The sequence below is a fragment of the Passer domesticus genome, chromosome 8 (genome assembly GCF_036417665.1).
Source record: "Passer domesticus isolate bPasDom1 chromosome 8, bPasDom1.hap1, whole genome shotgun sequence".
Classification (NCBI taxonomy): domain Eukaryota; kingdom Metazoa; phylum Chordata; class Aves; order Passeriformes; family Passeridae; genus Passer; species Passer domesticus.
Genome location: NC_087481.1, coordinates 28,692,460 through 28,706,140, shown reverse-complemented (window position 1 = coordinate 28,706,140; position 13,681 = coordinate 28,692,460). Strand labels below are relative to the sequence as shown.

Below are 13,681 nucleotides of genomic sequence, written 5' to 3'. Positions count from 1 at the left end.
TCATCAGAGTATCTGAGCAAGTAGTTTCCCTTTTAAATAATGTCAGTAGTGCTAGAAAACACATGAAAGGATTACACAGAAGAAACCAATAGAGAAACAGACTTCAAAGCACAACTTGAGCACACACTGCCCCATGTCCATGGCCAGTGCTCCCCACACCACCCTGCACCACTACCCCAGTGCCACAGAGCACAAAGCCCACCCCTCAGCTCTCCCCTCCCAATCAGCCATGCCAATAAAACACAGCAAAGGCCTGCGCAGTCCATGGCACCAGTACTACAGCAGCATTTTTCAACTTCTGTTGCAAACCAGATATATCAATTTTCTTATTTAATATCTCTAGTTTTTATCACCATAAATGCCAATACTAGTAGGCAATGTATCATTACCACACAAATTTATTACTTTCTACTATTGTTTCTAGGTATATATATATATATAATTTTTAAGTATGTTTTCCAGTCAAGATTTCCTTATTAACTTTCAGCTACTGACAAATTTCAGAGGATCTGGATGTCTCTGCCCACAAATGAATTTCTTATGAGGCTTGCAAAACAAATGACTTGCAAATCCTTACACTGTACTGATGAGCTGGCTGGCTGCCTAATAGGCAGGCCTGCAGTTCCAAACCTCATGCTGCCACTGCCCAGCTGACAGGCCCAATAAAGAAAGGTATGGAATACTGATGTGGTGAAAAAAAACACCTGGTATTAATTAAAAGTAGCTTTCAGCAAAACACATATTTAAGTTAGACATCACTGTCTTCTAAGGCCCAAAGGGAAAAAAACCACCAACTTCCCCACACTAAAGAAAAAGGTTAATTCTGTAGCCTCACTGGTTCAGACATTAAGATTGATATTCACACTTGAATAGCCTGAAGGTGGATAAAGCTGCAGAAAGAGTTTGCACTTTACCAGACATCTGATAAACTAATCCCCTTCAAGGCTACCCATCTGTTTGAGTTCTCATAACTAAAGGAATTCAACAGCAGCTTTATTTAAAATCTGAGACTAAAACAAGTCAGCTGCAAGGGAAGCCAATCAAGCAGCACATATTCAGAGAAAATGTGTGTGCATTAGCACAGACACACTCAAAACCACTTTTCTGTGTGCCACAAGTAGTCAAAAACCCACCACACTATCAGGCACCATGTCCCTCCACCACAATGTGTTTTAAGGAAGCAGCTTCCAAGATCTAACTTTCCAGAAACTTTCCTAACTCCCAGAATTATGCTGCTGTGTCATTATCCACAGTACTCAGACCACCAGCCTATAGTTCTCTATCCCAGAAACCTTGCAGTTCTAAGCGAGGTTTGAGCTCAGGCTCTGTCCTATACACACAGTCCCAAAAGAGCAGCACATGCCTGCTGTGTTATGAGTGAGTCTCCCTTTGCAGCCAAGGGCTGACAAATAACAAGCAGATACAGCTATGTCCTGGAAAGAGAAGTAAACAAAGCAATTAAGAACAGCCACAAAACCCCCCTCAGTTCTACAAGTGACATAAGAAATACCAAACTGACAGCTTTAGGAACAAGAACTGCACATGGCCCAAGCTGTAATTAATTACACAGCAATACCAGCCTCACGTCTCTGCTCTGACCTGAAGTAATCAATGCTTTTTGAGATCTCCTTATTTCCTGAGCTTAAGAAACCACTAGATTTGAGTAAAGCTATCAATTCAGGTACTGAACTTCAACATTTAGACTTTACTTGTTTACAATTTTCTTAATATTTCTTTGTGTTAGAGAATGGACCCAGAGCAGCTAGAAGCCTCCCAGGAAGGGATGCTGCCTTTTATGCAGACAGGAGGAGCCTTCCTTTTGTCAATTTACATCAAACTACATATGGACTTCTGCATTCAAACCATCAGAGTCCCCTCCTCTGTTGACTGACCCATACCTTCTGGTTTGTGTATGTGTCGCAGCACACATCACAGCTGAGATGGCCACAAAACACAGAGTATAACCGTACAATTTCAGAAAGCTTCAACCTATACAGAGCAATATCTCACCACTTCAGAAGGCTTCAGGTGTCTGCCCATCTTGCTCTTCAGCCCAGCTTTTATAGCCTCATGCTGATGCAGTGCCCCTGTGTGCCCTGTGCTCCCTTTGGTGGTTGCTCAGCACACCTCAGCACTCCATGGCTCATTAATCCAGTGCTGCTCACCTGCTCCTCCACAGCTGAGCCCCATTGGGGATGAGGCTCAGCCCAGCCCCATCCCAATCACCACAAACTCTGTGCCTACATGTATGTGCCTGCCTGGATTTTTTTCATAGGGAGTTCTGATTAAAGAGCTCAAGAACTGATAAAAAAAGTATTCAGGGAAAAAGAAAAAAAAAAACTGAAGGAAAAAAAAAGTTCTTTAAGTTCTTTTCCATTCTTTCCTGCCTTCAAACACTAGCTAACTCAATCCTAAGATTCCTGAGAGCCATTCTGCATATCCTTATATTGTCCTCTTCTTAACTGAAGACATACTTCCTAAAGTGCAGACCAAGACCAAAACTAGACTTCTGTAAAAAAGAAGGAAAAACATAAACATAGAATTAATTGGTTATGTCAGCTAAAGCCTTAAACTCTTTCAAATGCACCAGTAAACATTCCTGGAACACAGGTTCCAGATACCTGGAAATGGGCAGTTACCATAATATAAAACACATCTTAGACAAGAACGTAAGAGGATATTGAATGCAGTCCTTTTCCTTCAGCCAACAAACCTAAGAACCCTCTGGAGATACAAACTCCCTCCATTTAAGAGGAATCAACTGAAGAGCCCTATTCCTATTAAGTTCTACCATTATTCTAGCAGAAAAGTAATATATATATTATAAAATATAACCTCACACTTGTACCCTGTGTATCACATTTGAAACTAAGCCACTGAGCAGCCATCAGTTTTGCCATGTTATTGAAACATGAGCCATGCTCAAATGCATTTAAAAGTTAAAATAAAAATAAGTTTTAAATCAGATATCAGAAAACTTACTGTCAAAAAAATTGTGACAGGGGAAAAATATGCCAAGGTATGCACACACATCTCACTTTACCTGAAAAGGCAATATTACAGAACTAAAAAAAAAAAAAAAAACCAAAAAAAAAAAACCACAACCACATCAAAAAAATCCAAAAAAATCACCAAAACAAAAAAACCCAACTATTTAAGTGGTATCAGCAAGCCACTTTTCTAAGCATCAACAGAAAGCCAAATATTTTAATTTTAAATATAAAAAATTTTACAATCATTTACTAAAGTACTACATTCAGTTTTAAAAGAAACCCTCTGATGGAATCATAAAGTTAGTCAATGAATAATTTATTAAACAAGATTTTTCATTTTCTACAGTCTAAGGCCTGACTCACTAAATTGAAATCTTGTAAAAAGCAATCAGTAACAAAAGAAATGGATTAATTTAGACTACATACTTTTAAAGGAAAAAAATACTACAAAGTAACAAAGCACTTGAAACATTTTCTATTTATAAAAACAAATTGAACTGTCTTTAAAATGAGTCAAAATGTATTATCTCTTTTAAAAGATCACACAGAAAGAGGTAAGTACACCCTTACACAGAAAAGCTACCTATTTAATTGAGAAGTGATCATGACATTGTCTAAAAATATTCACATATCACATTCTGACCTACATAAAAATGTTTAAATATGACAATATATAGGAGGTTCAGGTGTATTTAGGACAGCACACCTGAATTAACAGTTAGCAAGCCAGAAATGTTTCATTATCACCTCCACATTTTTTTAAAACTTACTCTCAGCTTAACTGCTGTTCAATAGATTACCACCAAGGTCTGACCAACATCTGGGTATACTAAATGTAAATGCACCTGCAATAGACAATTTTATTACCAAAACTAAAACTAAAATCAACTATATACTTCAGTGAAGAAATAAGCATTTTTTAAAATTTAAAACTCATTTATAATATTAGCTCATTTCCAAAAAAAAAAAAATTAACTTGACAGTATGAAATTAAATCTGTTCAGAACAACCTGCAGAAAGGGAATCATGTGAAGATACACATCTTGGTGGAGAGCCATTGAAGATAAGCAAACAAACTGCACTCTTTGGAATAATCTAGTTCAAAGAGACATTTATTTGGAAAGGGTTGGTAGGGACTGACAGAAGAGATACCTCCTTTTCTCTTGGGTTAAGAAACAGTGAAGGAAAATTGCCACATTTCAAAGCTCCAGGAGACAAATATGATGTCACAGAGCAGAGCTAATAAATCCTGAGTGTCATGCAAAAATAATGAAAAAAATCATGAATGGCAAACAAGGGGTGACTGTGGACTTGTACCTCACAATGCAGGGAGCAAAGCATGCCTGAAACAACAGAAGGGAATCCTGAGTAGCATCCACAGGTAAAGCCTGACCCTTCTTTGTCACAGGATTTTGAGAATTTCACAGAGATTCAAAAAGATTTCCCACTAATTCATTTATGACAAACCCAGGAAGGGCTACCAACCTCAAAGACCTCTGCTGGATGAAGTCCCTGAGCTCCAAATCCCTGTAACAAACCACTGAGGAAGTGCAGCCATGTGCCAGAATTGTAGAGGTGTGACAATAAATCATCACAGTATCTCTGAAGGCCACAGTACCTCATTCCATTCAGTCTTCAACTATATCAGCTTTTGTACTTCTGACTAAAATATTGGCAACTATATCACTGTTAGTTCCTAATTCTTTAAATCTCACCAAGAGTCTCCAGCCTAAAACTCATTAACCTGCCCTCTAAAAGCTGCTTGCACCATGTCTTGATTGGACACTCCTGCTCCCATCTTTGATGAAGACCAAGGCTGAAAAATTTAAGTCTTCAAGTTATGTTGTAGGAAGAATTAGGGTACAAGAAAAAGTACAGATTAATGAGAAACTCCAGCCTAAGACTTCAATACCATTTTCTGGTTTTCCTTCTCCAGGATTTTCTATACTGACTGAACAGTCTAGATCATGTATTTTCTATCATTACCCCAACAGGTTTCTTTGCTTGACTTTGGCTTTTGGGCTGCTATGTTTGTTTTTTAAAGGTAGTAAATTTACATTCCATGTTTCAGGAAAAAAAGAGAAGCCAAGAAAAACAAAAAAATAAGGAAATCAGCTGGAGGAATGTTTCAAAATGAACTGTCCTTGCCAACACTCCTCCAAAATATAGCTTTTCCATCCCTCCTCACTAGACATGCAGGACTGAAGAGATTTGACTTGGATCACCTGGCAATGACTCAGCAAGTGCTCTCTTTTCCACAGAGCAATCAAAATTCAGATTTTAAACCATCATTTGTTTGAAGAGCCCTGGTTCCCTTAGCCAAAAACTAAAACCATGGTGAGCCAACCCAAATAATAAGTCAGCAGTGTCTACTTGAGTTACCTGCAGTGAAGCCTCGCTGCAATCATTTCAACATCTGCATCAGCTCTAGTGCTAACACTCAAAAAGATCTTCCTTGGTGCAGAAGTGTTATAGGCAACACTTTACTGAGTCATCAGAGGTTTATGCATTTTAACATAGATCTGGATGCCTAGGTTTCCCTGAGAGCATTTAGTTCACATCTATTCTTCCAAAACTTGCTTTTGTAAGCCTTGCATCAGCTGACATCAAATGATCGTGTCATGCGCTATTGTGAACATTTATTTCTTTATTCAGCTGAAAGAAGAAATTACTCATACTAGGTGAATAAGTATCATTAATACAACTGAACACATCTACTAGTTATTGCATACAACCCTCAAAGGTATTTAAGTCAGTTTTCAACTTCATTCAGGCCATGGTGCAGAGACATTTCTCCTGGACACAATTCCACCTTAGGTAGCTGCTCCTGCCCTCGGCCTGATCCCACACCACCTCATCCAACCTCAGTACAACTGCTTCAAGTGCCACATGGTGAAGGATCAGGAAACTGTTCAGGGTTAAAAAAAAAATTAAGCCAGCAGTGCCACCAAGAGAAATGTCTGTGGAACCACAGTCTTCAAAACTTCTAAAAACACTGCCACTGGAGGATCAAGCTAGACATTTTTAATGCTCATCCTGCATGTTCTGTGCCCCTGAAGCTCCAAACAGGGTACAGGAATTAGCTCAAAGCCAGTTGCTGTGTGCACATGAAACTAACTTCCTCAGGAGCAAATCAAGTTGCTTCATTCCTTAATTCTGAAACCCTGCAACAGCTGCTTTAAATAAAATAATATTTTAAAGAAAATTACTAGAAAACAAAACACAGCAAAATCCTTGATGCACATCTGGATCCCCTGCTCTCATTCTGTCTTATAACATTGAAAATTAGTGGTGCAAAGGTATAACATCATAAGGTGTCTCCTCCAAGACAAACACTCGCTGCCAGCTTCAGCTGAACTTCTCTGATGATCTGTGCTTGCTGTTTTTCAGCAAAAGCAGCAGGAGTTTACCAAGTCCAACAGAATGGGAACGTCAAACCTAATCCCAGTAAAGATTCAAGACTCCTGATGGAACTAAGCATCTCTACAGATCACTGATAGTAGGATTAGAAGAAGGCTGAGCTGATTTTTGGGCAAATTTCACAAGCATCACTTTTATAATTCATTCTATTTGATAATAAATAACAGTTCTGCTGTTCTCAAGCAGGTTCAGAGATCCTGGAAGGTGCACAAGAAGAATGGCTTCTTATAAAATAGCTGCTAATTTTTCACAAGTCCTTATGATGGCTAGGCCATGCTTTCAGACAGCTCTGAAGATTCACACAAAGTTCCAGAAAAAGAAAAATCTGAGGTAACGCAAATGTGGAATAATACAGTATTTATATACAAAATATATAAAAGGCAAAAGCAACTTTTTTATTAAGAAAATATCGATATCTCTTCCTAAGAGCCTCCTGAAAGATTTACCAACAGGATAAAACCTTCCTTTTTCCATACTTTCTTCACTGTTGCTTACTTTGCAACTAGGCAACAAATGGTTTGTCCCTAGCTCAGTACACCAAAACTCTCTTTGCAATCTTGACATTCAAACAAACTTTACTCAAAATCCATCAGGGCAGGAACATTTACTTATTGATCAACAACATACTCAGGTTTCTTTCAGTAAAAGAAGTGAAGAGGGAAGAGCAGGTATAAAGCACTGAATCCTTGCAGTCAATTTCATAGCACTACTCCTCTGTTTGATCTTTTTGTCAAATTGCTATGAAAGAGACAGTTCAGGAAGGAGTATCTCTGGAATACAGATGAGGCGACATTCACAGACACAGGATGACAAGCTCAACCTTACTAGAAACACAAAAGGAAATAGGAAGTTTTCTTTACAGCTTAGCCAAGACTGCCCAGCTGACACACACCAAACTTAGAAGACTCTTGTTGGCATCAACACTGATACAGAACAGCAGAAACAACTGAAAATGGCCTAAATCCCTGCCGCATTTTGAGCTCTCCCACTCCTTTCAAACCAGATTCAAAACACATCCTACAACAACATTCCTTCTTTCAGAGGCGGCAGTGATGTGATAAACTCTGGCATGTCTTTAGTGTCATTCCCAATAGCTGAAAGAAATAACGTGACAGGATCCTCACCAACAACTTGCTCTTCATCTTTAACCCAGATGCTAGTACAGAAACATACAGAATTTTTAAATTCTATTAACCACCAACAAGCTGTACACAATGAGTGTAAAACATATTTATTTCTTTACTTTCTACAATAATTTTACTGAAGATTTTTCTGTGTCTTCCAGTCTATATCAAGGCTAACAAGTCAAAGCTGTAGAGCACATACTTCAATAGTAAGGAATGAAAAAAGAAATGCCATTTTCAACAGACCAGCTCAAATGTGTTCAAAAAATTAACACATGCACCTTCTCTTTATAATACCATCTTAGCAAAAGGAGAACAGAGGACAAGACGCAACACACTGCACTAAAAATCGATATAAGGCAGAAATCAAGTGTAACCTACAGAAGTGCGATTCTGTGCCTCTATGACAAAGACAGATCCCATTCATAAACTTTGGGAATGCAGAAGCAGGAGATGAAAACAATTACAGCTTGTAAAAAGACTAGGTAAGAGCAGCTCCACACACAGTGAAGGCAAATTCAACTTCATCATTTATTGAGAAACTAATCAGGGTTTTGACTATTTGTCTAAAATATATTTTATTTTCCAATTACCTAAAATTATTTTCATATTAACTGCAACACAGTAGTGGTAAATGTTCACTACATTTTGCAAACTTCCATTTTACTTTTAAGTGGAGGCAAATTCAGTTAAAACAGATACACAATCTGCTGATATTATCTTCAAGTGGTTTTACCAGACTTATTGAATTTTTAACAATTGACTGTTTGTAAATTACCAAATATGAGCTACCAAAAAACTACAATTCACCAAAAGTATTAGTGTATTGTTTACACTATTATATCTTACTGACTTCATTGTAAATAAAAATCACACAGCTGCTTCAAACCATCATTAATATTCAGGCTTTTATGAAGAGTATCTGATCTGGTGATTTATTGCCACAATATATTCCCCTATGCACAATTATTAGATGTCAGTCTGCCTATCATAATGCATTAAAGACTACAACTCAATTTTTATGCTGTCTTCCAAACCATGTGCATCATGGCAGAAAAATTCATGCATCAATAAACACGAACTTACAAATTACTGAGATTTCAGAGTTTTAAAATTAATGAGAGATTTCTTTACTATAGAGTAGCACAATGTATGTTTAAAAGTTTACTTCCATTTTCTCTTTCATCACTACATCAAAAGTTTGCAACCTATGGCCCAGAAAGAAATTCTTATGGGACAGTAAAGACCAGGGAGATCATATGGCATTGACTCCACCTCTTTCCTCCTGGCCATTTCTTTATTTGCCCAGAGTTATCACTGTAATCAGAGCAGCACACAAGCCTTTCCAGGCAGTTAGAAGGAAGGAAAAACAGAGCTCCCAGTTTCCTCTAACAACACTCGGTGTGAAGCTGAAAAATAGTTATGAATTCTCTCAATGGCTGTGAAACACACACAGATATACACACAAACACATATATCAAACTTCTGTCCTTGCTTTGATTTTAAACAAACGCTCTGCATGCAACAACAATGTCCAAGAAAGAAAGACCAAGAGGTCTAACTTATAAAGCTCAGACTGTGGAAACCAGCAAGAAAACTCCTGGATTAGATTTTCTACATTGCACACGTTATACCTGTATGGCAGGTGTTTACAGCATTACAGGATGTCTAAGAAAGAGGCACAGCTTCCAAATCCTGGCATGGAGGGTCTCATGTAATGGCAAGAGCATTCATATTCAGGAGACCAACAGCATTCACAACCAGTGCCAGCTGCTCTCACCATATTCCCCACTAGTGGTGAATTAATAGGAAAGCTGAGGAAGGCAAAATTTTTAGAAAACAGTGGGAGAAAAGATACTTTGATAGTGTTCTCTTTCTTTGTAAAGAAATACATTATAAAAAGATCTTGCATATCAGCTATATTCCAATCATGAAAAGTAAAAGGAAAGAGTTATTTAACATACTTTTTACTTTATTAAGTACACTAATGGAGTAGGGGAGATCTAGCAAGAGGAAAATACTAGACAATTGAGTTATTTCCTATGTTTTCCTACCAGGACAATAATTTCAACTATGAAAATAATAATTAATTTATTATAAAAATACAATCATGAAACAAATTTAGCAGCATATGAAAACTGGCCTCTTGATTTCCCTGCTCAAAGGTGGAGAGCAGCTAGTCCAGCCTTCAGGTCTGGAGTTCCTGACTTAATGAGTACTTCTGTTTACAGCAGAACTAATGAAGCTCAGTGCCTCTGGATTTGCTCCTATAAGCCCTGTGGCCACTTAACATTAATTACATCAGTTGCCTCTAAACTTGCCCATGTCTCCTGGAGCTCCTGCAGCCCATAAAACTCCCCATTTGTCCATACATTCCCACCAGCACACACTGAGGCTCGCTCTCACACCTTCATTAAGGCTCAGCTCTTTGTCCTGCCCTCAAAGCCACCTTCTCATTCCATCAGCCCATCACCTATCTCTGACTGCTGCTAAGACAGACAGCACATGCTGCAGCTGCTTTCAGGCTGGGTGCACGCTGCCTGGCCAGCTGGAGATCCCCTCTTCACTTCCAGGAGAACACCAAATGCCATGACCTCCTCGCTTTTATGGTTTTTGGGGAGGGGGTTCTCAGTGTCAGCTTTCACAGACTAGGGGAAGGCATTCTTTCTCAAACATCTCCCTGTTCTTGAATTGTTGAAATTGGCTGGGGGGTTCACACTCACTCAGGAAGAAAAGACACAAAGTCAATGCAAATAGCACTTCCTTCCAAAGCCAGGATTAGGAGGTAACTCGGTTCCAATTCACACTGAAAATGCCCACTGCTGCCCTCCTCCTGTCCTGTGGAGGGTTCAGGGCAGCTTCTGCATTTCTCATTCATCCACCCCACTCTGGTGGGACCAGGAAAACACGAAATTGACAAAAAGTCTATTTCAACATATTTATACTGCACCCTGTGGGCAGCAATGAAACTGTCAACAAGAATTACTGCTTCCCTCGAGAGACGGGGAGCAGAAGGGTCTGGAGCTATTTACAGGGATGGCCACCTCAAAACAAAGGCCAAGGAAGGATAAGAGCAGTCGATACTCCAGCTAGGATAGCACACATAGAACAGGGCTCACAGAAAAACATCCCTGTCCTTTGCTGGGGGCAGGGCAAGAGGATCATCACATTAGCAAATAGCGACTAACAAGAAGTTAATGTTCATTATAAATGCAGAAAGAGAATCCTACCTGTTGCTTAAAGAAACCTTATCATTTTTTTCCTCTATCCACTTTTTTGTGCTTTGGGGCCAGAGAACACATAACACAAACCCCAAATGCTGCACTTTAAAGAGGGCAATGATGTTCCAGTAGTTAACTACTACTGCATGTCTTTTTAGACCTAGAAATTATTTTCAAGACCTTCCCAGGCTTCCAGCACTCACAGGTGCCTAGGAGTGTATCTACATAGCATAATGCAGTGCTGTGCAGCTATCTTGAGCACCAGAAGGAACATGGCCACGTTAGCACTGCACTGCACCCAGGCTGAAACGCTGGAGCATCCATCCTGCTTCTCAGGTAGATTGCATCTATGCAAATGGTGCTTCACTACAACACACAAGCATGCCCTTAGTCATCCTGCCTCAAAAACCAGCTGTAACCCCACAGTTCTTCCTTAAATTACCAACAACTGTAATGAAAGAGCATCTAAAGAGAAAAACAGACACTAAAGTCAAGAAGAGGAACAAGTTTTTACAATCGGCAGCATGCATTTAACAAAACAGACACAGCCCCTGAAATGCCTTTCTCTCTTTATGTCAGCTCTGCCCCTAGAGTTTACAAATTATGGGTCTGACTTGTAAATGTTAGTAAATACCTCCTTAAACCTTACTCAGTGTTTCCATAACTGTATATAGATTCTAGAGACTACCCTGCAAGAATAACATCCAAAATAGGTTCTAAAAATAAAGTGTTCTAGACGATTCTCACATATAGCCAAAGGCTGAAAACACAAACCATTTCATAAAGAAGGGCATGAACTTGAATTATGAGCTCGAATTCAAGGGCTCCTTGAATTATAGCTGGAGAATGGGAAAAAATCCAGAACAGCATGCCAAAAAAAAAAAAAAAAAAAAAAAAAACCAAAACAAAATAAATAAATAAAAAAAAAAAAACCACTAACCCAGAATATAGCAAAAAAGTAGCATCAAGTCCACTTTCTGTTTTTGAAACAAAGCTTGAAGTCTGGAACGAACAAAACCAAGAGTTCTAAATTCTGTGATTCACACTCCTCGAACTAAGCAATCGATAATCTCCAATGCCAGGCAATTGTTTGCCTGATGAGTTTGTAAAAAAGGCAACATTCCAGCCCGATCAGTGCCGGGCTGCGAACGCCTCCCCCTTGCCAGCAGCAATATGGATTGCCCAGCGCAGTCCGGTGATTCCTTTTTTCAGCCTACGTAATGCCCATTTACATAGTCGTGATATTTTTAAATGTGCTTCCAGAAGCGCTAAACGACACAAAAACATGGCAGGAGACAAGCACAGAGGTAGCACAGCACTCCTGTGACTGCGGAATTCACCAACAATATAACGACCAAGTCCGGGGAGCACAATAAAACTCCATTTTCCAGATTATGCATTCAGAACGCCAAGCCAAGGAAATCCTGGCCGTGTTTCCCCCCCACGGCGAGAGTGTGTCTGAGCACAACGGAGCACATATCCTGGCTCCCTCGCTAACCTACACGCACATTCCTACACCCCTTAGGAAAACACTGACAGCGGGCATGAAAGGAAGGGAAACAATGACATTCTTTTAATAACAAGCGCGATGGCCCCGGCCGGACAGTGCTGCATTCCCCTGGAGCAGCCGCATTCTCCCCCGCTGCTCCAGGGCAGCCCGATTGTCCCCGGCGGCCAGGCCGGGCACCGGCCCTGTCCCCGCGGCTCCCGGCCGCGCACGCCGCACCTGGCGCCGGCCGTGACCCCCGGCTCCACGTCACTGCCCCGGCCGGCCGCGGGGCCGTGTCACGCCGGGCCCGCCGCCCCCCGCCGCAGCCCCCGGCCCGGCCCGAGCCGCGGCTCTTACCGCCAGGTCGGGGCTGTGCGAGTCCCGCTGGGACACGGCGCGGATGACCCCAGCCCGCCAGCGCCCGCTCTCCGGCGGTTCCTCGCCGCCGAGGCACAGGAACCGCTTCCCCACCAGCTCCGGCCGCGTCTCCACCGCCATGGCCGCCGCCGCGCAGGCACCGCACCAGCCGCCGAGCCCGCTGCTCTAGGGGCCGCGCATGGCGGGCGTGGGGCGGGGACGGGCGCGGGGCTCTCGGGCTCACAGCGGCGGGAGGGTCGGAGCCCCTCGGCCGCGCCGCCGCCGCCACAGCCCGACACAAACAGCGAGCGAGGGGCGGGGGCGGGCCGGGGGTGCGCGCTCCCTCCCTCCCTCACCTCCTCCCTCCCTCCCTCCCTCTCTCCCGCGCGCGCCCGCCCGCCGCGCTGCGGCCCCGACCACTCCGCCCACGCAGCCCCACTGCCATGGCGACCGACGCCGCGCGACGTCTCCCTCCGCCAGGCAGCGCGGGGCAGCGGCCGCAGCGCGGCAAAGAGTCCGCGGCCGCTGGGCTGGCACCGCGACCCCGCGGGGTTCGTCCCGTCGCCTCCTGCCCAGCCCCGGCCGGGGCAACACGGCCCTCACCTGCCGCCCCCCGAGAGCAGCCCCGCGGTGATCTGACACTGGCGGGTACCCGCGCCCTGCCTCCGGTGCCAGGGCGGGAGCTCGGCACGGCCTCCCGGGGTGCTCCCCTCGGTGGAAGAAGCGGCTGTCCGTCCGCCGCGGGCTCGCCCACGCCCTGCTCATTAATGTACATAAATGTGCCAAGGCGGGGTGCCAGGAAGATGGAACCAGGCTCTTCCCGGTGGCGCCAGGGAATGGGACACAAAGCAACAGGCACAGGGAATAGGACACGATGCACAGGCAAGGTGTTGCTGTGATGTACTGGAAGCTCCACCAGAAGAAGAGAAAGAACTTCTTCACTGTGCCAATGACACTGGAAGAGATTGCCCAGAGAGTCTGCCTCGCTGGAGATACTCTAGAGCTGTCTGGACATTCCCTGTGCCACGTCGTCTAGGACAGCCGTGCCAAGCAGGGAGGTTGGACCAGGTGCTCCCC

At 42.6% G+C, this 13,681-nt stretch overlaps 1 protein-coding gene across 1 annotated transcript in view; it reads right to left on the bottom strand.

Annotated features, from left to right (window-relative positions):
* JMJD1C (jumonji domain containing 1C) overlaps nucleotides 1-12,919 on the bottom strand; it is a 159,153-nt gene extending 146,234 nt beyond the window's left edge. The window contains exon 1 of the mRNA XM_064429944.1: nucleotides 12,605-12,919. Coding sequence (XP_064286014.1) covers nucleotides 12,605-12,745 — 141 coding nt within the window. The 5' untranslated portion in view covers nucleotides 12,746-12,919. The remainder of the gene's footprint in view (nucleotides 1-12,604) is intronic.
* Between the last annotated feature and the right edge of the window lie 762 nt (nucleotides 12,920-13,681).